Source organism: Acartia tonsa, chromosome 9 (genome assembly GCF_053477335.1).
Source record: "Acartia tonsa isolate MP-2025a chromosome 9, ASM5347733v1, whole genome shotgun sequence".
NCBI classification, from domain to species: domain Eukaryota; kingdom Metazoa; phylum Arthropoda; class Copepoda; order Calanoida; family Acartiidae; genus Acartia; species Acartia tonsa.
Window position 1 is genome coordinate 50077941 of NC_137268.1, and position 27715 is coordinate 50105655.

At 38.6% G+C, this 27715-nt stretch overlaps 1 protein-coding gene across 1 annotated transcript in view; it reads right to left on the reverse strand.

Annotated features, from left to right (window-relative positions):
- The window catches only part of Plc21C (Phospholipase C at 21C), a 71937-nt gene that overhangs the window by 25797 nt on the left and 18425 nt on the right, over window positions 1-27715 (reverse strand). Inside the window, exons 15-23 of the mRNA XM_080173190.1 lie at window positions 27287-27461; window positions 26551-26680; window positions 26180-26223; window positions 25803-25914; window positions 25201-25312; window positions 24519-24668; window positions 24088-24218; window positions 20560-20714; window positions 19776-19867 (exon numbers count right to left, since the gene is read on the reverse strand). Coding sequence (XP_080029316.1) covers window positions 19776-19867; window positions 20560-20714; window positions 24088-24218; window positions 24519-24668; window positions 25201-25312; window positions 25803-25914; window positions 26180-26223; window positions 26551-26680; window positions 27287-27461 — 1101 coding nt within the window. The remainder of the gene's footprint in view (window positions 1-19775; window positions 19868-20559; window positions 20715-24087; window positions 24219-24518; window positions 24669-25200; window positions 25313-25802; window positions 25915-26179; window positions 26224-26550; window positions 26681-27286; window positions 27462-27715) is intronic.

The following is a 27715-nucleotide window of genomic DNA, read 5'->3' on the forward strand; positions in this document are numbered from 1 at the left end:
CCTACATCGCCCCTCCATCGCTCCTACATCGCCCCTCCATCGCTCCTACATCGCCCCTCCATCGCTCCTACATCGCCCCTTCATCGCTCCTTCTTCAAATTTATATTACATTGTACTGTGATGGCCCCTACATCGCTCCTACATCGCTCCTTCATCTCTCCTACATCGCCCCTTCATCGCTTCTTCTCCAAATTTATATTACATTGCAACTTGATGGCCCCTACATCGCTCCTTCATCGCTCCTACATCGCTCCTTCATCGCTCCTTCTCCAAATTTATATTAAATTGTACTGTGATGGCCCCTACATCGCTCCTACATCGCCCCTTCATCGCTCCTTCTACAAATTTATATTACATTGCAACTTGATGGCCCCTACATCGCTCCTACATCGCTCCTACATCGCTCCTCCATCGCCCCTTCATCGCTCCTTCTCCAAATTTATATTACATTGCAACTTGATGGCCCCTACATCGCTCCTACATCGCTCCTACATCGCTCCTCCATCGCCCCTTCATCGCTCCTTCTCCAAATTTATATAACATTGCAACTTGTTGGCCCCTACATCGCTGCTACATCGCTCCTCCATCGCTCCTACATCGCCCCTTCATCGCTCCTTCCACAAAGGGAGAGGTCATTTTCTAGTAAATCCCGTAAAGGTGTGTGTTATAAGGCCTAAAAATAGTAGTAGAATGATAAGGTGCTCTATATATTTGTATTTCCTATTGAATAGAACAATAGGGAAGAAATTTTTTTTTTTTTTTTTTGATAACCGTACCTGGAATATCTGAAATTTCTATCAAACGCTTTGTTTGGCTCAAACTGACACAAATAAAAAAAATATAATTATAATAAATCAACCTGTAAAGAATGACTTCTTCCTTTGTTTAATGGTATAGATTGTTCTTAACCTTTACCTTGCACCTATAGAAAACATTATTATTATAATTATATTTTTTTTTAATTTTTGTCAGTTTGAGCCAAACAAAGCGTTTGATAGAAATTTCGTATTTTTTTTAGATAATCCAGGTACGGTTATCCAAAAAAAAAAAAAATTTCCCTATTGTTCTATTCAATAGGGAATACATATATCTAGAGCACCTTATCGTTCTACTACTATTTTTAGGCCTTATAACACACACCTTTACGGGATTTACTAGAAAATGACCTCTCCCTTTATATTACATTGTACTTTGATGGCCCCTACATCTCTCCTCCATCGCTCCTCCATCGCCCCTTAATAGCCCCTTACCTTAATTTATATAAAAAAGCCCCTACATAGCCTCTCCATCGCCCCTTAATAGCTCCTTACCTTAATTTATATAACATAGCCCCTACATAGCCTCTCCATCGCCCCTTAATAGCCCCTTATCTTAATTTATATAACAAAGCCCCTACATAGCCTCTCAATCGCCCCTAATAGCCCCTTACCTTTATTTATATAACAAAGCTCCTACATAGCCTCTCCATCGCCCCTTAATAGTTCCTTACCTTAATTTATATAACATAGCTCTTACATAGCCTCTCAATCGCCCCTTAATAGCCCCTTACCTTAATTTATATAGCATAGCCCCTACATAGCCTCTCCATCGCCCCTTAATAGCCCCTTACCTTAATTTATATAACATAGCCTCTACATAGCCTCTCCATCGCCCCTTAATAGCCTCTTACCTTAATTTATATAACATAGCCCTACATAGCCTCTCCATCGCCCCTTAATAGCCCCTTACCTTAATTTATATAGCATAGCCCCTACATAGCCTCTCCATCGCCCCTTAATAGCCTCTTACCTTAATTTATATAATCCTTACCTTAATATATATAACATAGCCCCTACATAGCCTCTCCATCGCCCCTAAATAGCCCCTTACCCTAATTTATATAACATAGCCCCTACATAGCCTCTCGTTCGCCCCTTAATAGCTCCTTACCTTAATTGATATAACATAGCCCCTACATAGCCTCTCCATTGCCCCTTAATAGCCCCTTACCTTAATTTATATAACATAGCCTCTACATAGCCTCTCCATCGCCCCTTAATAGCCCCTTACCTTAATTTATATAACATAGCCCTACATAGCCTCTCCATCGCCCCTTAATAGCCCCTTACCTTAATTTATATAGCATAGCCCCTACATAGCCTCTCCATCGCCCCTTAATAGCCTCTTACCTTAATTTATATAATCCTTACCTTAATATATATAACATAGCCCCTACATAGCCTCTCCATCGCCCCTAAATAGCCCCTTACCCTAATTTATATAACATAGCCCCTACATAGCCTCTCCATCGCCCCTTAATAGCCCCTTACCTTAATTTATATAACATAGCCTCTACATAGCCTCTCCATCGCCCCTTAATAGCCCCTTACCTTAATTTATATAACATAGCCCTACATAGCCTCTCCATCGCCCCTTAATAGCCCCTTACCTTAATTTATATAGCATAGCCCCTACATAGCCTCTCCATCGCCCCTTAATAGCCTCTTACCTTAATTTATATAATCCTTACCTTAATATATATAACATAGTCCCTACATAGCCTCTCCATCGCCCCTAAATAGCCCCTTACCCTAATTTATATAACATAGCCCCTACATAGCCTCTCCATCGCCCCTTAATAGCTCCTTACCTTAATTTATATAACATAGCCCCTACATAGCCTCTCCATCGCCCCTTAATAGCCCCTTACCTTAATTTATATAACATAGCCTCTACATAGCCTCTCCATCGCCCCTTAATAGCCCCTTACCTTAATTTACATAACATAGCCCTACATAGCCTCTCCATCGCCCCTTAATAGCCCCTTACCTTAATTTATATAGCATAGCCCCTACATAGCCTCTCCATCGCCCCTTAATAGCCTCTTACCTTAATTTATATAATCCTTACCTTAATATATATAACATAGTCCCTACATAGCCTCTCCATCGCCCCTAAATAGCCCCTTACCCTAATTTATATAACATAGCCCCTACATAGCCTCTCCATCGCCCCTTAATAGCTCCTTACCTTAATTTATATAACATAGCCCCTACATAGCCTCTCCATCGCCCCTTAATAGCCCCTTACCTTAATTTATATAACATAGCCTCTACATAGCCTCTCCATCGCCCCTTAATAGCCCCTTACCTTAATTTACATAACATAGCCCTACATAGCCTCTCCATCGCCCCTTAATAGCTCCTTACCTTAATTTATATAGCATAGCCCCTACATAGCCTCTCCATCGCCCCTTAATAGCCTCTTACCTTAATTTATATAATCCTTACCTTAATATATATAACATAGCCCCTACATAGCCTCTCCATCGCCCCTAAATAGCCCCTTACCCTAATTTATATAACATAGCCCCTACATAGCCTCTCCATCGCCCCTTAATAGCCTCTTACCTTAATTTATATAACATAGGCCCTACAAAGCATCTCCATCGCCCCTTAATAGCCCCTTACCTTAATTATATAACATAGCCCCTACATAGCCTCTCCATCGCCCCTTAATAGCCTCTTACCTTAATTTATATAACATCTCTCCTACATCGCCCCTTCATCGCTTCTTCTCCAAATTTATATTACATTGCAACTTGATGGCCCCTACATGGCTCCTTCATCGCTCCTACATCGCTCCTTCATCGCTCCTTCTCCAAATTTATATTAAATTGTACTGTGATGGCCCCTACATCGCTCCTACATCGCCCCTTCATCGCTCCTTCTACAAATTTATATTACATTGCAACTTGATGGCCCCTACATCGCTCCTACATCGCTCCTACATCGCTCCTCCATCGCCCCTTCATCGCTCCTTCTCCAAATTTATATTACATTGCAACTTGATGGCCCCTACATCGCTCCTACATCGCTCCTACATCGCTCCTCCATCGCCCCTTCATCGCTCCTTCTCCAAATTTATATAACATTGCAACTTGTTGGCCCCTACATCGCTGCTACATCGCTCCTCCATCGCTCCTACATCGCCCCTTCATCGCTCCTTCCACAAATTTATATTACATTGTACTTTGATGGCCCCTACATCTCTCCTCCATCGCTCCTCCATCGCCCCTTAATAGCCCCTTACCTTAATTTATATAAAAAAGCCCCTACATAGCCTCTCCATCGCCCCTTAATAGCTCCTTACCTTAATTTATATAACATAGCCCCTACATAGCCTCTCCATCGCCCCTTAATAGCCCCTTATCTTAATTTATATAACAAAGCCCCTACATAGCCTCTCAATCGCCCCTAATAGCCCCTTACCTTTATTTATATAACAAAGCTCCTACATAGCCTCTCCATCGCCCCTTAATAGTTCCTTACCTTAATTTATATAACATAGCTCTTACATAGCCTCTCAATCGCCCCTTAATAGCCCCTTACCTTAATTTATATAGCATAGCCCCTACATAGCCTCTCCATCGCCCCTTAATAGCCCCTTACCTTAATTTATATAACATAGCCTCTACATAGCCTCTCCATCGCCCCTTAATAGCCTCTTACCTTAATTTATATAACATAGCCCTACATAGCCTCTCCATCGCCCCTTAATAGCCCCTTACCTTAATTTATATAGCATAGCCCCTACATAGCCTCTCCATCGCCCCTTAATAGCCTCTTACCTTAATTTATATAATCCTTACCTTAATATATATAACATAGCCCCTACATAGCCTCTCCATCGCCCCTAAATAGCCCCTTACCCTAATTTATATAACATAGCCCCTACATAGCCTCTCGTTCGCCCCTTAATAGCTCCTTACCTTAATTGATATAACATAGCCCCTACATAGCCTCTCCATTGCCCCTTAATAGCCCCTTACCTTAATTTATATAACATAGCCTCTACATAGCCTCTCCATCGCCCCTTAATAGCCCCTTACCTTAATTTATATAACATAGCCCTACATAGCCTCTCCATCGCCCCTTAATAGCCCCTTACCTTAATTTATATAGCATAGCCCCTACATAGCCTCTCCATCGCCCCTTAATAGCCTCTTACCTTAATTTATATAATCCTTACCTTAATATATATAACATAGCCCCTACATAGCCTCTCCATCGCCCCTAAATAGCCCCTTACCCTAATTTATATAACATAGCCCCTACATAGCCTCTCCATCGCCCCTTAATAGCCCCTTACCTTAATTTATATAACATAGCCTCTACATAGCCTCTCCATCGCCCCTTAATAGCCCCTTACCTTAATTTATATAACATAGCCCTACATAGCCTCTCCATCGCCCCTTAATAGCCCCTTACCTTAATTTATATAGCATAGCCCCTACATAGCCTCTCCATCGCCCCTTAATAGCCTCTTACCTTAATTTATATAATCCTTACCTTAATATATATAACATAGTCCCTACATAGCCTCTCCATCGCCCCTAAATAGCCCCTTACCCTAATTTATATAACATAGCCCCTACATAGCCTCTCCATCGCCCCTTAATAGCTCCTTACCTTAATTTATATAACATAGCCCCTACATAGCCTCTCCATCGCCCCTTAATAGCCCCTTACCTTAATTTATATAACATAGCCTCTACATAGCCTCTCCATCGCCCCTTAATAGCCCCTTACCTTAATTTACATAACATAGCCCTACATAGCCTCTCCATCGCCCCTTAATAGCTCCTTACCTTAATTTATATAGCATAGCCCCTACATAGCCTCTCCATCGCCCCTTAATAGCCTCTTACCTTAATTTATATAATCCTTACCTTAATATATATAACATAGCCCCTACATAGCCTCTCCATCGCCCCTAAATAGCCCCTTACCCTAATTTATATAACATAGCCCCTACATAGCCTCTCCATCGCCCCTTAATAGCCTCTTACCTTAATTTATATAACATAGGCCCTACAAAGCATCTCCATCGCCCCTTAATAGCCCCTTACCTTAATTATATAACATAGCCCCTACATAGCCTCTCCATCGCCCCTTAATAGCCTCTTACCTTAATTTATATAACATCTCTCCTACATCGCCCCTTCATCGCTTCTTCTCCAAATTTATATTACATTGCAACTTGATGGCCCCTACATGGCTCCTTCATCGCTCCTACATCGCTCCTTCATCGCTCCTTCTCCAAATTTATATTAAATTGTACTGTGATGGCCCCTACATCGCTCCTACATCGCCCCTTCATCGCTCCTTCTACAAATTTATATTACATTGCAACTTGATGGCCCCTACATCGCTCCTACATCGCTCCTACATCGCTCCTCCATCGCCCCTTCATCGCTCCTTCTCCAAATTTATATTACATTGCAACTTGATGGCCCCTACATCGCTCCTACATCGCTCCTACATCGCTCCTCCATCGCCCCTTCATCGCTCCTTCTCCAAATTTATATAACATTGCAACTTGATGGCCCCTACATCGCTGCTACATCGCTCCTCCATCGCTCCTACATCGCCCCTTCATCGCTCCTTCCACAAATTTATATTACATTGTACTTTGATGGCCCCTACATCTCTCCTCCATCGCTCCTCCATCGCCCCTTAATAGCCCCTTACCTTAATTTATATAAAAAAGCCCCTACATAGCCTCTCCATCGCCCCTTAATAGCTCCTTACCTTAATTTATATAACATAGCCCCTACATAGCCTCTCCATCGCCCCTTAATAGCCCCTTATCTTAATTTATATAACAAAGCCCCTACATAGCCTCTCAATCGCCCCTAATAGCCCCTTACCTTTATTTATATAACAAAGCTCCTACATAGCCTCTCCATCGCCCCTTAATAGTCCCTTACCTTAATTTATATAACATAGCTCTTACATAGCCTCTCAATCGCCCCTTAAAAGCCCATTACCTTAATTTATATAACATAGCCCCTACATAGCCTCTCCATCGCCCCTTACCTTAATTTATATAACATAGCCCCTACATAGCCTCTCCATCGCCCCTTAATAGCTCCTTACCTTAATTTATATAACATAGCCCCTACATAGCCTCTCCATCGCCCCTTAATAGCCCCTTACCTTAATTTATATAACATAGCCTCTACATAGCCTCTCCATCGCCCCTTAATAGCCCCTTACCTTAATTTATATAACATAGCCCTACATAGCCTCTCCATCGCCCCTTAATAGCCCCTTACCTTAATTTATATAGCATAGCCCCTACATAGCCTCTCCATCGCCCCTTAATAGCCTCTTACCTTAATTTATATAATCCTTACCTTAATATATATAACATAGCCCCTACATAGCCTCTCCATCGCCCCTAAATAGCCCCTTACCCTAATTTATATAACATAGCCCCTACATAGCCTCTCCATCGCCCCTTAATAGCTCCTTACCTTAATTGATATAACATAGCCCCTACATAGCCTCTCCATTGCCCCTTAATAGCCCCTTACCTTAATTTATATAACATAGCCTCTACATAGCCTCTCCATCGCCCCTTAATAGCCCCTTACCTTAATTTATATAACATAGCCCTACATAGCCTCTCCATCGCCCCTTAATAGCCCCTTACCTTAATTTATATAGCATAGCCCCTACATAGCCTCTCCATCGCCCCTTAATAGCCTCTTACCTTAATTTATATAATCCTTACCTTAATATATATAACATAGCCCCTACATAGCCTCTCCATCGCCCCTAAATAGCCCCTTACCCTAATTTATATAACATAGCCCCTACATAGCCTCTCCATCGCCCCTTAATAGCCCCTTACCTTAATTTATATAACATAGCCTCTACATAGCCTCTCCATCGCCCCTTAATAGCCCCTTACCTTAATTTATATAACATAGCCCTACATAGCCTCTCCATCGCCCCTTAATAGCCCCTTACCTTAATTTATATAGCATAGCCCCTACATAGCCTCTCCATCGCCCCTTAATAGCCTCTTACCTTAATTTATATAATTTTTACCTTAATATATATAACATAGGCCCTACATAGCCTCTCCATCGCCCCTAAATAGCCCCTTACCCTAATTTATATAACATAGCCCCTACATAGCCTCTCCATCGCCCCTTAATAGCTCCTTACCTTAATTTATATAACATAGCCCCTACATAGCCTCTCCATCGCCCCTTAATAGCCCCTTACCTTAATTTATATAACATAGCCTCTACATAGCCTCTCCATCGCCCCTTAATAGCCCCTTACCTTAATTTACATAACATAGCCCTACATAGCCTCTCCATCGCCCCTTAATAGCTCCTTACCTTAATTTATACAGCATAGCCCCTACATAGCCTCTCCATCGCCCCTTAATAGCCTCTTACCTTAATTTATATAATCCTTACCTTAATATATATAACATAGCCCCTACATAGCCTCTCCATCGCCCCTAAATAGCCCCTTACCCTAATTTATATAACATAGCCCCTACATAGCCTCTCCATCGCCCCTTAATAGCCTCTTACCTTAATTTATATAACATAGGCCCTACAAAGCATCTCCATCGCCCCTTAATAGCCCCTTACCTTAATTATATAACATAGCCCCTACATAGCCTCTCCATCGCCCCTTAATAGCCTCTTACCTTAATTTATATAACATAGCCCCTTCATAGCCTCTTCATCGCCCCTTACCTTAATTTATATAACATAGGCCCTTTATGGCTCCTGTACAGCCTCTGTAATTGTATTGCCCCTTCATTATAGAAGGTAGGGCATTAAGGTAAGGAAGGAATGTGACCCTCTACAGTTTTAAATTTAAGTTTTAAAAGGATGACAAGGATGACAACATTTATAAAAGCAAAGCTCTGAAACGGTAGAAAAAAGTTTAATGAACATTAATAATGTAGAGTGTCAGAACTGAATAGTCAGAACATAAATTTAAAATTCGAAACAAAATTGTAAGTAAATTTATTGAGAAATTGCTTACATGCAGGAAAATGCTTAAGGACGTACTCACATTTTTTGGACTTGATTATAGATATGATTCGCTTATAACATTCTATTTTGTTGTCCTAGGAATCAGTATCCCAGAAATCAGATTAATCGGATAATTTTGATACATAAAAATTTGTTCTAAGTTAATAATTAGTATGCTTAAAATGGACGTACGGATATTCTGATAATGATTATAGACTTTCTAAATCGTACCTTTCTACTACAGGAATCACATGCCTAAATTAACGAAAATAGCTAACCGTTACAGACGTACGGACTGATCCTTAATATAGAAAAGCTTTGCTTTTAAAAAGTTAAAAAGATTTTTTGAGGGGATTGGGTAATATTTTTCTAGGGGTGAATTTTCTGGGAGGGTGGAGATACCCTCCCTCGAAATAATTATAAACCCTCTATGAACTTAAAAGAAGCTTCACTGTAAAGGAGAACCATATAGGTTCAGCGGTTAGCTTTTCTACAGACAAAAAAAAGATTACTACTTTATATAATAGGTTATGAAAAAGGAAAAAAAAGCAAGATAACAAGGATAACAACATTCACAAAAGCAAAGCTCTAAAATCAGGAGGTCAAACATAAATTTTGTTAAAATTAGCGTAAATCTATAATACAAAGTAGAATGATGTCTGTCCATCAATCTGTCTGTCTGTCCGTCTGTCTGTCCGTCTGTCAGTCCTTAAGATCTCGGTAACCACTGGACCGATTATATTCTACTATTCAGGGAATATACCTACTGGTCCTGTGGTGGTTTTAGGCTATTTTCTTGGGGGGTGGGATACCCCCAACCCCCCCAAAAACAAAAAAATCCCCCCCCATTTTTTTTTTGCTGAAGATTTTCTTGGTCCTATTACGAATTTCGCCAAAAAAAATTTTTATCACCTCTTGGGGCAAAGCCCCTAGAGGCTAGGGGCGAATCTGCTAGTATAGAATATAGTAAAAGGGCATAATTTTATTTTTAGTATTTGATTATAATACTAAACCTTGTTGTCCTAAGAAACATTACTCCAAAACCCAGATGAATGGGACAATGATATTATACAAAAAAATGGACGTACATACTTTCTAGTAATGAATATAGTATTGTACCCAACTGTTATAGAAATCATTCTGCAAAGTTTGAAATCGATAGGATATTTATAACATGTCTAAATTAAAGAAAATGTCGTCAAACCGTTTGGACGTACGGACAAACCAATCCTTACTATAGAAAAGTTTCGCATTTAAAAAGGAAAATTATAATGAAAATATAATGAATTAATAAAATAAATATAAATAATATAATAACATAATGAAATAAAGAAAAAAAAATAAACTAAGAGAATGAAATTTTTTAGTTAAATAGAATATTGAATAAGGATCATATAATGGACAAACAGACAAAGTAAGTTATAGAGCAGACTTTAAGAGAATATGCTATTACTCAAAGATTATCACGAAACCTAAGTCTTTTGAAGCATAATTGAGAGACAGACAAAATAATTTATAGACTGGATATACATATGTCATGGGAATATTCACTAAAAATCTCAACAGTCTATCTTTAACAATAGCAGAGAAAACCACATGCTTAACTTAATGAGAAGAGCAATGACGAAAGGACTAACCCTAATTGTAGAAAAGTCTCTCTTTTAACAAAAAAAGTATTTTTTTTGGTCTGAAGCTTAAAAATTTCATAAACTGACTAAATTCTCCATTTAAGGGAAGCTTCACATAGGTCATGGGATGGTTTTTTGCTTTTTCATTTTCAGATTTAAGCCCCTAATTGGTTTAGGCTATTTTTCTGCCTCCTTACATTAAAAAGAGCGCAGCTGCAAGTGAATAAGAAAAGAGAAATATAAAAGAAGAATACATATTATCCTATTATATAAAGTAGTAAAACATAAACAAACGTTGGAGTGGACAAACCTAGGAATGGGACAATCGTCGGAGTGGACATTGCTTATGTAAAACGCAGGAGTGTCTTTTATTTTATTTATAAGATAAAAATCTTTCAAAACAAAAAAAAATCTTGAATATCTTTTCTCACAGACTGAAATTTTAAAATCAGTCTAACAGTTTTCCAAAGTAGGTAAGTTCTATCGAAAGGCAAAGGTTTGAAACAGATAGAACATTTCATTAAACTAAAACATATTTTTTTCTCACATTGTTTACAACTGTCAAATATGTTTTTTTATATGCCTAACCCCTGCAGGGGGCTTATTTGTATATTTATATCTTAACCTAACCTAACCTGTGTAGAAATAACTAAACAAATGTTGTTGAAACCTAATTTTTAAGATATTATAGACACTTCTGCGTTTTACTTATATAATGTCCACTCCGACATTTGTCCGAAACATCCTGCGTTTGTCCACGTTAATAAGGCTTTCTGTTCTGAAACTTAAGATCTCAATAACTACTAAACAGATTGGGCTTTCTATTTCAGGTAAGCTTAATATTTGTCTTGTAATGGCTTTAGGCTATTTTATTTTAAGTCGAGGGATGGTTTTAGGCTATTCTATTTTAAGTCCTGGGAAGGTTTTAGGCTTTAATTCATTCCCCTTTGAATACAGAGCCAATAGATGCTGGGGGCGTAGCCGCTAGTCGATATACAAAGTTTTTTTTTGTCTGTAGCAAAGGATCTCGTTTGCTGCTAAACCGATATGATGTATGTCTGTCTGTCTATACCGTAGGATCTTGCTAACCGCTGAGTCCTGAGATGATTTTAAGATAGTTTATTTTTTTTCCTTATAATAAAATAACAGGATATTTGTCCATAAAAAGCGAAGCAATATCTTAATTTTTGTTGTTGGAACTGTTATTCAGTTGATTATACCAAGGATCTAAAGGAATAAGACAATGGCCGATAAATTTTTATCCATCCCTAATAACGATACACAAAATTGCAACACTACAACCAAAATATGACAAAAGTCCCCAAAGTTTTGAGCCAACGAATAAGAAAACTTCATTATAAAACTTTGGAGACTATTGTAAAAATTGCCTAATGTTTCCTTTCTCCCTGAGATTATACAGACTATCCTTAAACTAATATTTACATTAACGTAACAGTATCAACTGAACCGATATGCTTCTCCTTTACATTGAAGCTTATTTTACTCGCAGGAAAAGTTTTCATTTTGGGGAGGGGACCAACACTTTCAGCCCCCGGAAGGTATCACTTCCCTTAAATTCTTAACCTTCCCCCTCCCCCCCCTCTCCACCACATCTATTCATTAAAGTACTCCTAGGGTCATCTATGGGATTAGCCGTTAGTGACTTAAAAATAATTCAAGTGCAATGATATATTTACCAAATTAATACGATAATTTTGTATACATTTTTTATGAAAAAAAATTATTTTGCCAAAGGCAGCCAAAAAATAAGCAGCAAATATTTCAAAAATGCTCTGATAATCAGAGATCTACAGGGATAAGACGATTGTCGATAAAATGATATATATACATATATACAGTGTGTTTTTTATGAGAACTTTTTTGAAAGCAATTTTACCTTACTTATAGTTATCAGAATTTAATGATTAATGGCTTATTCTCTTCTTTTTTATAACCTTTAATAGAAAAGCAAAAAATATTTCAGTTTTTATTCAAAAAGTACAGTAAATTAAAAAATTTAAAACTTAGGTGTCAACATCTAAAAATGGTTTTAGTGCATTTTTCTTATAATCTACCTTTGCAAGAATGGCTGCAAAACGCTTCAAAGTTGAGATATAGAGCTAAAAATTTATATAGATACTATTTGTGACATGTACTAGAACATTTTGAAATTTGAAGGCCATATCTCAACCAGGGAGGGAATACTGGCCCCCCAATGTACTCCCTCCATTCTTGGAAAGGGTAGAAGATTTGAGCATAAGAAAAATGCGCTAAAACCATTTCTCGTATTCATTTGAATCCGGTGGATAGGAACCGGTTCTCATCCATACGAAAAAACTATGTCTAGCATCGTATTATATCCAGCTTTCTACGAATATAGATATGTACAATCATAAGATTAAACCCAGTTTTTTTAGCCGGTGCCTTCGGCACCTCGGGCCTAAAAAAACTAGTTTTAATCTCATAATTGTACTTTTTATATCCGCGGAAAGCCGTTTATAATACTATGCGAGAAATAACTATTTTAGATGTTGACACCCATGTTTTGAAATTTTGAATTTACTGTACTTTTTAAATAAAAACTGAAATATTTTTTTGCTTTTCTGTTAATGGTTATAAAAAACGAAGAGAATAAGCCATTACTCATTAAATTCTGATAACTATAAGTAGGGTAAAATTGCTTTCAAAAATGCTCTCATAAAAAAAAAACACTGTATATATATGTATGTTTATATATTAATTATTCCCATTGATGATTCACAAAATTACCCCTTCTTTAGTTTAGAATTAGTGGTTAAAACATTTAGACACTCAACTTAATGAACTAAACAATCACAAAACAATAAAAAGCCCCCAAGGTTGTTAATCTAACGAATAAGAAAACGGTATTATAAAACTTTGGAGACTAGACAGCACTCTTGGATAAGCCAACTTATAACACTTTGGGAACTATCCTAATCCTCCCTGGCGAAATGACAATGAGATTTTTTGGTAAATTTGTGGCAAACTTTATTCTTAATAAATTAGCACTTGCCAAAATTATACTGGAGAGATATTTCATTGAAGGATAAATCTTTTTTTTTGCCCAAACTTTTCGTCAGCCAATAATAACAGATAAGTTAAACATTGTAAAAATGATATAGTAACTTAACTCGAGTTGTCAACGGCAGAAATTAGGTCCTGAGATGGTTTTAGGCCTGGAAAGGTTTATAACAATTTTATCTGTATTTCTTAAAATAAATTAACAGAATCTTTGTCTGTATGTATGAATGTCTGTCTGTACCGAAGGATCTTGCTAACCGCTGAACCAATATGGTTCTCCTTTACAGTGAAGATTCCTATAGGTCCTGAGATTGTTCTCTTTAATAGGGTAGCTTCTCATAGGTCCTGGGGAGGTTAATAACTATTTTATTTTAATCCTTATAATAAAGTAACAGGATCTTTGTCTGTATGTATGTAGAGGCTATGTTATATAAATTAAGGTAAGGGGCTTTTAAGTGGCGATGGAGGGCTATTAAGGGGCGATGGAGAGGCTATGTTATATAAATTAAGGTAAGGAGCTATTAAGGGGCGATGGAGAGGCTATGTAGCGGCTATGTTATATAAATTTGCTATTAAGGGGCGATGGAGAGGCTATATAGGGGCTATTTTATATAAATTAAGGTAAAGGACTATTAAGGGGCGATGGAGAGGCTATGTAGGGGCTATGTTATATAAATTAAGGTAAGGGGCTATTAAGGGGCGATGGAGAGGCTATTTAGGGGCTATGTTATATAAATTCGGGTAAGGGGCTATTAAGGGGCGATGGGGAGGCTATGTAGGAGCTATGTTATATAATTAAGGTAAGGGGATATTAAGGGGCGATGGAGAGGCTATGTAGAGGCTATGTTACATAATTAAGGTAAGAGGCTATTATGGGGCGATGGAGAGGCTATGTAGGAGCTTTGTTATATAGATTAAGGTAAGGGGCGATGGAGAGGCTATGTAGGGGCTATGTTATATAAATTAAGGTAATGGGCTTTTAAGGGGCGATTGAGAGGCTATGTAAGAGCTATGTTATATAAATTAAGGTAAGAGGCTATTAAGGGGCGATTGAGAGGCTATGTAGGGGCTATGTTACATAATTAAGGTAAGGGGCTATTAAGGGGCGATGGAGAGGCTATATAGGAGCTTTGTTATATAAATTTAGGTAAGGGGCTATTAAGGGGCGATGGAGAGGCTATGTAGGGGCAATGTTATATAATTAAATTAAGTGGCTATTAAGGGGCGATAGAGAGGCCATATAGGAGCTTTGTTATATAAATTAAGGTAAGGGGCTATTAAGGGGCGATGTAGGGGCCATCAAGTTGCAATGTAATATAAATTTGGAGAAGGAGCAATGAAGGGGCGATATAGGAGCGATGAAGGAGCGATGGAGGAGCGATGTAGGAGCGATGTAGGGGCCATCAAGTTGCAATGTAATATAAATTTGGAGAAGGAGCGATGAAGGGGCGATGTAGGAGCGATGAAGGAGCAATGTAGGAGCAATGTAGGGGCCATCACAGTACAATTTAATATAAATTTGGAGAAGGAGCGATGAAGGAGCGTTGTAGGAGCGATGGAGGGGCGATGTAGGAGCGATGGAGGGGCGATGTAGGGGCCATCAAAGTACAATGTAATATAAATTTGGAGAAGGAGCGATGAAGGGGCGATGTAGGAGCGATGAAGGAGCGATGTAGGAGCGATGTAGGAGCGATGTAGGGGCCATCACAGTACAATTTAATATAAATTTGGAGAAGGAGCGATGAAGGAGCAATGTAGGAGCGATGGAGGGGCGATGTAGGAGCGATGGAGGGGCGATGTAGGAGCCATCAAAGTACAATGTAATATAAATTTGGAGAAGGAGCGATGAAGGAGCAATGGAGGGGCGATGTAGGAGCGATGGAGGGGCGATGGAGGGGCGATGGAGGGGCGATGTAGGGGCGATGTAGGGGCCATCAAAGTACAATGTAATATAAATTTGGAGAAGGAGCGATGAAGGGGCGATGTAGGAGCGATGAAGGAGCGATGTAGGAGCGATGTAGGGGCCATCACAGTACAATTTAATATAAATTTGGAGAAGGAGCGATGTAGGAGCGATGGAGGGGCGATGTAGGAGCGATGAAGGAGCGATGTAGCAGCGATGTAGGGGCCATCAAGTTGCAATGTAATATAAATTTGGAGAAGGAGCGATGAAGGGGCGATGTAGGAGAGATGTTATATAAATTAAGGTAAGAGGCTATTAAGGGGCGATGGAGAGGCTATGTAGGGGCTATGTTATATAATTAAGGTAAGGGGCTATTAAGGGGCGATGGAGATGCTTTGTAGGGCCTATGTTATATAAATTAAGGTAAGAGGCTATTAAGGGGCGATGGAGAGGCTATGTAGGGGCTATGTTATATAAATTAGGGTAAGGGGCTATTTAGGGGCGATGGAGAGGCTATGTAGGGGCTATGTTATATATATTAAGGTAAGGATTATATAAATTAAGGTAAGAGGCTATTAAGGGGCGATGGAGAGGCTATGTAGGGGCTATGCTATATAAATTAAGGTAAGGAGCTATTAAGGGGCGATGGAGAGGCTATGTAGGGCTATGTTATGTAAATTAAGGTAAGGGGCTATTAAGGGGCGATGGAGAGGCTATGTAGAGGCTATGTTATATAAATTAAGGTAAGGGGCTATTAAGGGGCGATGGAGAGGCTATGTAGGGGCTATGTTATATAAATTAAGGTAAGGAGCTATTAAGGGGCGATGGAGAGGCTATGTAGGGGCTATGTTATATAAATTAGGGTAAGGGGCTATTTAGGGGCGATGGAGAGGCTATGTAGGGACTATGTTATATATATTAAGGTAAGGATTATATAAATTAAGGTAAGAGGCTATTAAGGGGCGATGGAGAGGCTATGTAGGGGCTATGCTATATAAATTAAGGTAAGGGGCTATTAAGGGGCGATGGAGAGGCTATGTAGGGCTATGTTATATAAATTAAGGTAAGGGGCTATTAAGGGGCGATGGAGAGGCTATGTAGAGGCTATGTTATATAAATTAAGGTAAGGGGCTATTAAGGGGCGATGGAGAGGCTATGTAGGGGCTATGTTATATAAATTAGGGTAAGGGGCTATTTAGGGGCGATGGAGAGGCTATGTAGGGGCTATGTTATATATATTAAGGTAAGGATTATATAAATTAAGGTAAGAGGCTATTAAGGGGCGATGGAGAGGCTATGTAGGGGCTATGCTATATAAATTAAGGTAAGGGGCTATTAAGGGGCGATGGAGAGGCTATGTAGGGCTATGTTATATAAATTAAGGTAAGGGGCTATTAAGGGGCGATGGAGAGGCTATGTAGAGGCTATGTTATATAAATTAAGGTAAGGGGCTATTAAGGGGCAATGGAGAGGCTATGTAGGGGCTATGTTATATCAATTAAGGTAAGGAGCTATTAAGGGGCGATGGAGAGGCTATGTAGGGGCTATGTTATATAAATTAGGGTAAGGGGCTATTTAGGGGCGATGGAGAGGCTATGTAGGGGCTATGTTATATATATTAAGGTAAGGATTATATAAATTAAGGTAAGAGGCTATTAAGGGGCGATGGAGAGGCTATGTAGGGGCTATGCTATATAAATTAAGGTAAGGGGCTATTAAGGGGCGATGGAGAGGCTATGTAGGGCTATGTTATATAAATTAAGGTAAGGGGCTATTAAGGGGCGATGGAGAGGCTATGTAGAGGCTATGTTATATAAATTAAGGTAAGGGGCTATTAAGGGGCGATGGAGAGGCTATGTAGGGGCTATGTTATATAAATTAAGGTAAGGAGCTATTAAGGGGCGATGGAGAGGCTATGTAGGGGCTATGTTATATAAATTAAGGTAAGGGGCGATGGAGAGGCTATGTAGGGGCTATGTTATATAAATTAAGGTAATGGGCTTTTAAGGGGCGATTGAGAGGCTATGTAAGAGCTATGTTATATAAATTAAGGTAAGGGACTATTAAGGGGCGATGGAGAGGCTATGTAGGAGCTTTGTTATATAAATAAAGGTAAGGGGCTATTAGGGGCGATTGAGAGGCTATGTAGGGGCTTTGTTATATAAATTAAGATAAGGGGCTATTAAGGGGCGATGGAGAGGCTATGTAGGGGCTATGTTATATAAATTAAGGTAAGGAGATATTAAGGGGCGATGGAGAGGCTATGTAGGGGCTTTTTTATATAAATTAAGGTAAGGGGCTATTAAGGGGCGATGGAGGAGCGATGGAGGAGAGATGTAGGGGCCATCAAAGTACAATGTAATATAAATTTGTGGAAGGAGCGATGAAGGGGCGATGTAGGAGCGATGGAGGAGCGATGTAGCAGCGATGTAGGGGCCATCAAGTTGCAATGTTATATAAATTTGGAGAAGGAGCGATGAAGGGGCGATGGAGGAGCGATGTAGGAGCGATGTAGGAGCGATGTAGGGGCCATCAAAGTACAATGTAATATAAATATCAAGAAGGAGAGATGAAGGAGCGATGTAGGGGCGATGTAGGAGCGATGAAGGGGCGATGGAGGAGCGATGTAGGGGCCATCAAAGTACAATGTAATATAAATTTCAAGAAGGAGAGATGAAGGAGCGATGTAGGGGCGATGTAGGAGCGATGAAGGGGCCATGGAGGAGCGATGTAGGGGCCATCAAAGTACAATGTAATATAAATTTCAAGAAGGAGAGATGAAGGAGCGATGTAGGGGCGATGGAGGAGCGATGAAGGGGCGATGGAGGAGCGATGTAGGGGCCATCAAAGTACAATGTAATATAAATTTCAAGAAGGAGAGATGAAGGAGCGATGTAGGGGCGATGTATGAGCGATGTAGGGGCGATGGAGGAGCGATGTAGGGGCCATCAAAGTACAATGTAATATAAAATTCAAGAATTAGAGATGAAGGAGCGATGTAGGGGCGATGTAGGGGCGATGTAGGGGCGATGTAGGGGCCATCAAAGTACAATTTAATATAAATTTCAAGAAGGAGAGATGAAGGAGCGATGTAGGGGCGATGAAGGAGCGATGAAGGGGCACTGGAGGTAAAGGACTATGGAGGGGCGATGGAGAGGCTATGAAGGAGCCATCATGGGGCTATAGTATAGCCTCTTATCATAAGAGGCGATATTAACGCCCCTTCAAAGGAGCTATTAAGAGGCCATGAAGGAGCTATAGCATAGCCTCTTATCATAAGAGGCGATATGAACGCTCCTTAAAAGGGGCTATCACATCGCTCCATATGATAAGAGGCTATGCTATAGCTCCTTGAAGGAGCTATAGAAAATCATCGCCCCATATGGAGCGATGTCATGGAAAGGACTATACCCCATTGTTGTATAAAAAACGAATGCGTGTGTTTACGTTTATGTGTATGTTTTTTGTGTTTGTGCGTATACAACAGCCTCACTGGCCACCCATAGCTCCTTAGCCTCCCCAATTTGCACGTTTCCTGCCCTACCCCAATACTAATATTAATATCATCATACTACCCAAAATATTCTAAATTCCTGGAAATGATAAAGGTTAAATTGAAATTCAACGAATTTTTCTACACATATTTTTCAATTCTTTAAATATGTTTTACCAAATCTAGCCCAAGGTCAATTTTTTCTTCATTCTCTGCTTTAGTCTCCACAAAAACTTCAATATTCTAATAATTTTAAAAATGTCTTAACGATGCCTTGAATTCAGAGATCGAATCACCGCTACACAATTTACAATTTTAATCAAATTAATTTTAGTTGACACAGTGGGTCATGACTCGGTCACTTCTACAATGACCGAGCCAAACTTAACCAACGATTTCACTAGGAACCCCGCCTCCAACCCCCCCCCCCCCCCCCCGTCAACCCACCAAAGGGAAACCAACGGTCACATGGTCACACCGTGTTCTTTGACGCTTGGATCTGGTGCAAGTCGCCTTTTTCAGGATAAGGACAGCACGGTGTGTGGACTAACCAAATGGCATGTCGGTCCTATGGACCATAATCACAGCAGTGATTGGTGTGATATTGACATATTATCACAACCACGACATCCCCTATAGGCAACCAGTAGATACATGATATATGGATGCAATTATACTTTAAACATAACTTATAAATTTAATTGTAAATTGTAATAGTACTCTTGTAAACGGATGGACTAACAACACGCACAGTGTTTTTACTCTATCCGTATAGCCACACGGCTATTTTCCATTGTAATCATTGTATTCTTCTGTTTTTTCCGAAATAAATTATTATTATTATAATATTTTGTTGCTTTTTATTTATGTGTTTTCCTAAAGACAGGGTTTAGTCCATTTTGAACAGTTTTTGTTCTGAACTTTTTCTCTCTTCTAACTGTATCACAGGGTAGACCATACATTTCAACCTGAAAAAAAGATAAACATAATTATAGAACAGCCACTTTACATATTTTTTGTGCAAGGACGTCCAATGGGGGGTAAAGGAGTGTTTTTAAATTATTTTTTTTACCGTTTTATCGTCAATGCAACTTGGGGGGGGGGGGGGATGGGGTTAGGTTTTGACACAAACATCACTAAAAAGTTTCAAAGGCACACCCAAAAATTATCATTATTTTTTAGGGGGGAGTAAAAAAATTGTGCCACTTGCCCCACACAAATGAAAACTACCACTCCTCTCAAAATTATTACCCCAACCCCAAATAAAAAGCTTGCACATTTGTATGGTTAATTGTCCGTTAATCGGCTTATAAAAGGTTCAGAGATCTTAAGGGATAAGAAGATGGCAAATAAAATGTTCGGAAATACTTATGACAAACAATATATGTAGGTATTCGGGTCATGTGAAGGAAACGAACTTGCGGGTTTCGTCGCATTTTCACAGTAGCTTTTGAAATGTTATTTTAGGTTAGGATATGTGATTGCCCCGCAGGGTTAGGCAATTGGCCCCGCAGAGGCTAGAAAAAGGAAAAAGCTACTGTGAATATATGACGAAACCCGCAACTTGGTTTCCTTCACACATGACCCACTTCTGTAAACTATACCATGAAAATCTGGTGCAACATCCAAGTAATAATTTAATTATACTATATCAATTTACCTCAACATAGGTGCCAACATGTTTATCCGTAAGGAACTGTCCACTGATAACCTGCAGGGACAGGGTTGCCGGCACAATATTGTCCACAGAACTCTGGGTGAAGGGATCAAAAACTCGGTCATCTCGGCGTAACACTTCTGGCTTTAGCAGGTACCCTACAAAAACAATCATTACATAAAAGCAGGGAGGGAAGGGACATTGGGCTGTTTATTACACTAGTCCCCAAAGTCCTACTTTGGAGACTAGTATCTTTTCTAAAATAAATGATTTGATTTATAATAGGTACCTAACGTTTTCTTATTCGTCGGCTTAACAACTTTGGGGACTTGAATGGACTTTGGGTGAATTTTGATTGGTTGGTTAATTATGTTGAGTGTTCAAACGTTTCAATCACTAATTTTAATCCACAGAAGGGGTGATTTTGTGTATTATCATTAGGAATGAAATCAATTTATCGGCAATTGTCTTATCCCTTTAGATCCGTGTATAAAAGTAAAAGGATGGCTGCGTGTCTGTCTAACTAACCACTATCTTTCTCCTGTACATTGTAGCTTATTATAGAATGTAACCATCCCGAAGAGAAATCGCCCTAGAAAAAATAATTTCCCCCAGTACAATTTTTACTTGTTCTTTTTACAGATAAAATTGAAAGACAGGGGGGGGGGGGTGTTCAGTACAGAGGTGGCGTCGACAATCTCCCCCCCCCCCCCCCCACAACTTCCCCTAGAGGCCTTTAGGTGCGTAGCCACTAGTTTATGATATTCCTTTAAAGGGACTGTAAACGAAAAAATTCTCATCAGATTATCAAACCTTAACAGTATCTCATTCACATTTTCTCAAAGAATCAAAACGAGCTCTCATTTCCTTAAAAAACGGCCTTTTCCGCCGATTTTTACTATGTCCAAGATTAGGGGAAAAAATTCCGTACTATATAAATGTGCAGTTAATTGCCTTTTTTACCTTCTATAGCTAAAACTAAACTTTTTGACATAGTTCTCTATTTTTCCTAACGGTTAAGCCTACTTTTAAAATAATCCTTCCTTTAAACCAATGTACCTAGTTACTTAGAAATTGATAAAATAAGCATTATATTTTATTTGATATCAAATACAATAACAAAGATAAAAACAGGTTTATTTATTAGTAACAAAGTAACTTTAGTTGGCCCATCTCTCGCCCACCTTTTATTACAAAGGGGGGGGGGCGAAAGTGACACTTTTTGAAACCAAAACTAAAAGTCAAAGGAACTCAACTAAAAAAAGAGTTACAGGTCTGAGATTTTGCATGGCAGTTGCTTTATAGGGGTACAATATGGAACTGTGAAGAAACGGCGGCGCAACCGCCGAAAACCGCCGAGAAAAGGCAACAAAAATTACGGCGGGAAACGGCGGTTTTCGGCGGTTGCGCCGCCGTTTCTTCACAGTTCCATATTGTACCCCTATAAAGCAACTGCCATGCAAAATCTCAGACCTGTAACCCTTTTTTTAGTTGAGTTCCTTTGTTGACTCTTAGTTTTGGTTTCAAAAAGTGTCACTTTCGCCCCCCCCCCCTTTGTAAATAATACAGGTGCAATATTTCTTTATAAACAGTCTGATAAAAGCGTAAACTAATTCTCCAAAGTGGGTTATTTATTGTCCGACACAATAAAAAAGGATATTACCATTTCAAATAATCTCTGAGATTCAACCCATGGTAAACAGTGAGGTATTTTTTGTCAATAATACGAATTTAAAATAAATCTTTATTACTTAAATTCTACTTTATTACAGCATGAATTAACAATTTTATGTCATAATATAAATGCTTAACAGTAGGTAAGTAAATAGCTTAAACTATATGTGACAAGTTAAATATCCCTAGAAACATTTTAATAAAGAAAGACTTTAGGATTTTCCCTGTTTTTCTAGTTTTCCCTCCCAAAATACTGAAAAGTCAAGGCTTAAATCCTTGATATTTTTGTTAATAGGACGTTGTTGGTTGATCAGTTTATTGAAAGATGCTTACCTAGAAAATGAAAATTTTTACCTTTACACTCCCTTTAAGGATAGGAAACTGATTTAAAATTGTGATAGATAAAGTTAATTAAAGAACAGATAGGGTAGTGCGGGGTTAATGCGGTCGGGGGGTACAATTCCGGTCAATCGATCTGGAAGCATAAACAACCTAAAAAATGCATGACCTAAACTTTAATCATTGCCTTGCCTGTTGTGAGATGTACATTACTAGTCATTTTACTGATTGTATTATGTCATGTTTTGTTGCCTAAGCTTTTCAATTTGTAAAGACATTAAAAATTTTTCAGACACATTTTTATAGTAATGGGAAGAGTATATCACCCAAAGGAACGCCTCAAATATTTGCCTGAAGATGTATCAGCTGCATTGGCTCATGTAAGAAGGGGTATGTCTATTAGAAAGACCGCTAGAAGATTTTAGATTCCATATGAAACCCTTGCATCTTTTTCGTATAAGAGGGTGTTCGCGATTTTTGCGCGGTTTGGATTTTTTATGTCAAATCGGCTAGGATTAAGCTAGAAAGGTTTTTAAGGTGTCTATAAAAAGCTCTTTGCATGTCCTAACAAAAACTCCCCAGGATATGGGTTCTATCTCCAAGATTTAGAGTACATATTCAAGATTTTGCATTTTCAAAATTCCTGTTGCATAAAATGTGTTGAAATATTAGAGTTAGACCCCATATCATTTCGAGTTAATTGTCAGGCATGTAATTTTGCATCTTTAGACACCTTAACCACCCTTGTATGTCAATCCTAGCCAATTTGAGACAAGAAAAAATGTATCAAAAACTGCTGTCAAAACTGGCAGGATTTTTAAAATCAAAAAGTTTTGGGGAAAAAATCACTTTTTTTTTCAAGAAATTCCAAGACCTGCGAATCAGAAATTGCCTCTAATTTATGTATAAAGCTTAAAAAAACCTAATCATATAATAAAAAGTATGATATTTTTTTAAAAAGTTTGAATGAAAAAAATTGATGTTTTTTTTGCGATTTGACCGACTTTTTTTCAAATGGGGAAAATGTGGTCAAAAAATTGTCTGATCTGCATGCGACTAGTACCGTTAGAAAGCTAATGACCTCAGCTTTCTACTCACAGTTTAAAATGTTAAAAAAAAATATTTTAAGGGGGTGTTCCACCCCCCCCCCCCCAAAGTCAACTGACCGAAATAACCCCATCTGTGGGGTTATTCCGGTATAGGCCAACCGCCGCCCTTTAAACCGATTTTTGACCGACTTCTAGTTGCGAGATCTTAACGGGACCAAGACAGGCTTCTTCCTTATTGCCATATCGTTCATTTGCACTCTTAAAAACCGGAAAAAGTTTTTGGGAAGTATGTTTTTTTTAAAGTTGAAACAAAAAATTGACCGGAATAACCCCGCACTACCCTACCCAGTTCTAACTTATTTGTTTATTTCTAAGTCTAATATCAGTTTCTCATGAAGTTCATTTCCCCCAAAACGATAAGAAAGAACAGAAAGACAGACGGACAGAGCTTCACAACTAAAAAACTTACCATAACCCTGATTGAACTGAAAAATGCCCAGATTAAGCTGCATAGCTGTGTCCAGAGTTTGGTAGTTGAGAGCCACAAGTTGGCAGCCCGCATTCCAGTAGATCTGCGGTAGAAAGTTAGAACTGTCAACCCTAAAATAGATACATATCTTGTTGAAAAATAAATAAAAATTGAGTGAGTGGGAAGATAAGACTTATGGAGACAGTAAGATAGAGTGATAATTCCGGCAATAAACAATTTTGTTTAGGCTCAAAAATTCTGCTTATTCAGTTCTAACACTCTACAATTAGTGTTAACGTTCGTTTGTCCTACCGTTCCAGAGCTTCGTTTTATTGATTTTGTTCTTTTACATCTTTAAATGACAAAGGACGTACGGACATTCATACGCTAGTTACAGTGAAGCTACGCTCCAAAATAAAAAGCAACCCTACCTGGTACCCTTGGGGTACACCCTGGAGAGTTGAAACTTGTTGTACTTGACAAAGTCTAGAGGATCATTCTTGAGAAGACTAAGGGCAGTCGTCTCTACAAAGGAGCTCATCTCGTACGCACGCCTTCGCTTCTCTGATTGCTCGAAAGACCTAGTTTAAGATATTCGAATATAGACTTTTTTGTATGAAGCTTAAGATTTAAAAACTACAATACAGATTGAGTTCTCCATTTAAGGGAAGCTTTATATAATCCCTGGGTGGATTTAGGCTTTTTTAAGCTTTCCCTACACCTTCCATTACAAATCCCAAAGATGCCAGGACGCATAAGCGCGTAAACAATGAACAACTGTTAAGTTGAGAAAAACATTATTTTGGTATTCTCATATAGGTAAATGTGTTCGTATGTGTTTAGAAGATTCTTAGAAGATTTTTAAAGGAAGTCACTAATGTATGAATTTATATAGAATATGTGAGGATATATTGAAAAGGGAAAATTTGTCGTCAATTTAGGTTGCTAGAATGGACCTAGTTGGTCGTTTCGTTCAACCAGTAGGAGGAGGCAACGGGGGTGGATGGTGGGATTGCGTAGCCAGCTGAAATTATTATAAGAGTACATGAAAATCTAGTGCAACATCAATGTAATAATATATCGATTGATGAGGGGAAAGTTTTGTAATTTTACCTGAAATGAACTGGTTGAATATAGTTGACTAGAGCGGATATTTCTGCGGACGCGGAACTTTCAGCTCCCGCGGTACCCGCGTCAGATGTCGCAATTTCAGTTGGCACATGCTCTGAAGAAAAAAAAACAAGGATGACAACATCTATACAAACGAGGCTCTACAATCAGAAGGAAGGACAGACGAACAATAATCCTTGTAGAGTGTCAGATCTTAATAAGCAGAACATTAATAAGCAAAGGCATTTGTCACGCATCTGACATAGCAGAAGTAGGTTCAACTTTTACTGTCCTTAGCTTTGAAAGGGTTAAGTCCGAGATTTACCGCGTAAAAATGATTCCTATTTCTGCCATTTCAAATGCGCGACATTAATAGTTAGAGTAGGGGGAATGCCTTGGGCAAAAACAGGCGTAACTTATTGCCATGCACAGTTAGGACTTTCCGACAAAGGTCGTGCAAAAAAATAGTTGAATGTCTACTGGGTGTTACCTTACCTAATACCCGTGGCCATTGAGCGTGTTACACTGCACTTCAAGAGTGGAGAGGATTTGCGCTTTAAATCTTGATGGAATAATTCAAACTGTTCAACCAATTATTAACCAACCTGAAGACTCCGACTCATCCTCAGAGTCAGAAACATCACAGTCAGAAGAATCACTATAGTTGTTGTTGTTGTTATTGTTCAGAACAGCACGGTGAGAGGGTGTTACTGGTAACTTAAATACAATAAAATCAACATAACAGTTTCCAAAAGGAGCTTTTTTTACAACTAGCGGCTATTTCAAGAACTATTTCAAAATAACTAAAAAAATCTGTGTAAGATTTAAGAACATTATGACCTTTTAAAGAAATCTTGAGAGAGTCATATTAAAAACAATGTGATGAGATAGTACTAAAATGGTTGTTATTTATATTCATTTACCTCACTAAAACAGTTTCAAATATAGTGAGGACCGTTCCAATGTTATCAAAGTAACTTACCTCTTGATGGGATGGAGTGGAAGGGGTTGAAGGTGTTCTTGAACCTAAAGCAAAGTGTTTCGGTAAATAAATAATTTAGAACAAAAAAATAGCATAGGTAAACAAATACCTAGGTAGGTAAATATTTGATTTTCTTTAGACAATATGTTGTATATTACACTAGTCCCCAATGTTTTATAATAACGTTTTCTTATTCGTTGGCTTAACAACATTTGGGAATTTTGATTGGTTGAATGTCCAAACGTTTCAACCACTAATTTTATCTAAAGAAGAGGGAAATTTTAAGTATCATCATTGGGGATCTTCATCAATTTATCAGCCATTGTCTTATATCTTTAGCTCCCTGGTTAAACAATCCTGCAACTACTCACTGCTATTATTGATGGAGACTTGTTTGTGCACATGATGCTGTTTCTTGTTCTTGATAAGAATCTTGTTGAGGAGCTGGCGTGGACTTGGCAGGTTCACATCCCTGGCCAGTGGAAAGTCAGGTAGAGGTTCCTGAAAATTTGAAAATTAAAAAAAAAATATTTCAAGACTTCTTACTATTAGTAACAAAGCAAAGCTTTTCTATAATAAGGATCGGTCCACTGAAAGTAATGGTTAGTTCTTTTTGTTAATTTAGACATGTTAGAATTGTTCTTTCGCTTTAAAACTTTGTAGGATGATTCCTATAACAATTAGGTACAATTTATAAAGCATAGCAACTCTTAAATTGTTACCAAAAAGTCTGTACGTCCATTTTAAACTTGTTGAATGTTGATTTTTACTTTTTGGACCAAAATTTTTTGATGTGATCTGATTAGGTTCCCTATTCATCTAATTTTCATAATACTTATTCCTAGAACAACAAAGTACAATTTATGTTACAAGCGAGCCTTTTCTATAATTAAGTTCTAAAATGCAAGTATGTCCTTAAACAGTATCCTGTTTTTAAGAGTTTTGCAAAAAATATAATTATTTTTTTTGCTTATTTATTTATTTTTCTTTATTCAGTTCTAACATTCTATAAGTGTTAATGATCGTTTGTCCTACCAGTTCAGAGCTTCGCTTGTATGGATATTGTCATAAATGATTACACTATTGTTTCAAGCTTTATAACTAAACCTGTAGCATCATATCACCAAAGTACTCCTCGCAATACTTGGCTATCTTGGCTTGATGCTTCGGATTGCAATGGTTCTCAAAGCTGAGGATGAGAGGATAGTTGCTGGCCTTGAAGGCATACACAGATATCACTTGGAGCACATCCTTTGCCAACAGGTTCGTCACCAAGGTGTACCTGTACAGAGAACAGAGCTTAGTTTATTCAACAGATCTATAGTATAGATGTACATACAGATAACTACCTCCCCCCTTTTTCAATGACATTTTTTGTCTGCTAGCAAATTGTTTTGTTAATTGGCTATGTTACTATTCCCGTTACCATTGCACATAGGGGCAACAAGGGGCAACAATTCACCACCCCCAAATCAAGTTTTAAACATTCTATGAGTATTAGCATACCCAATGTACATCAGGTTTCAAAGGAATCGT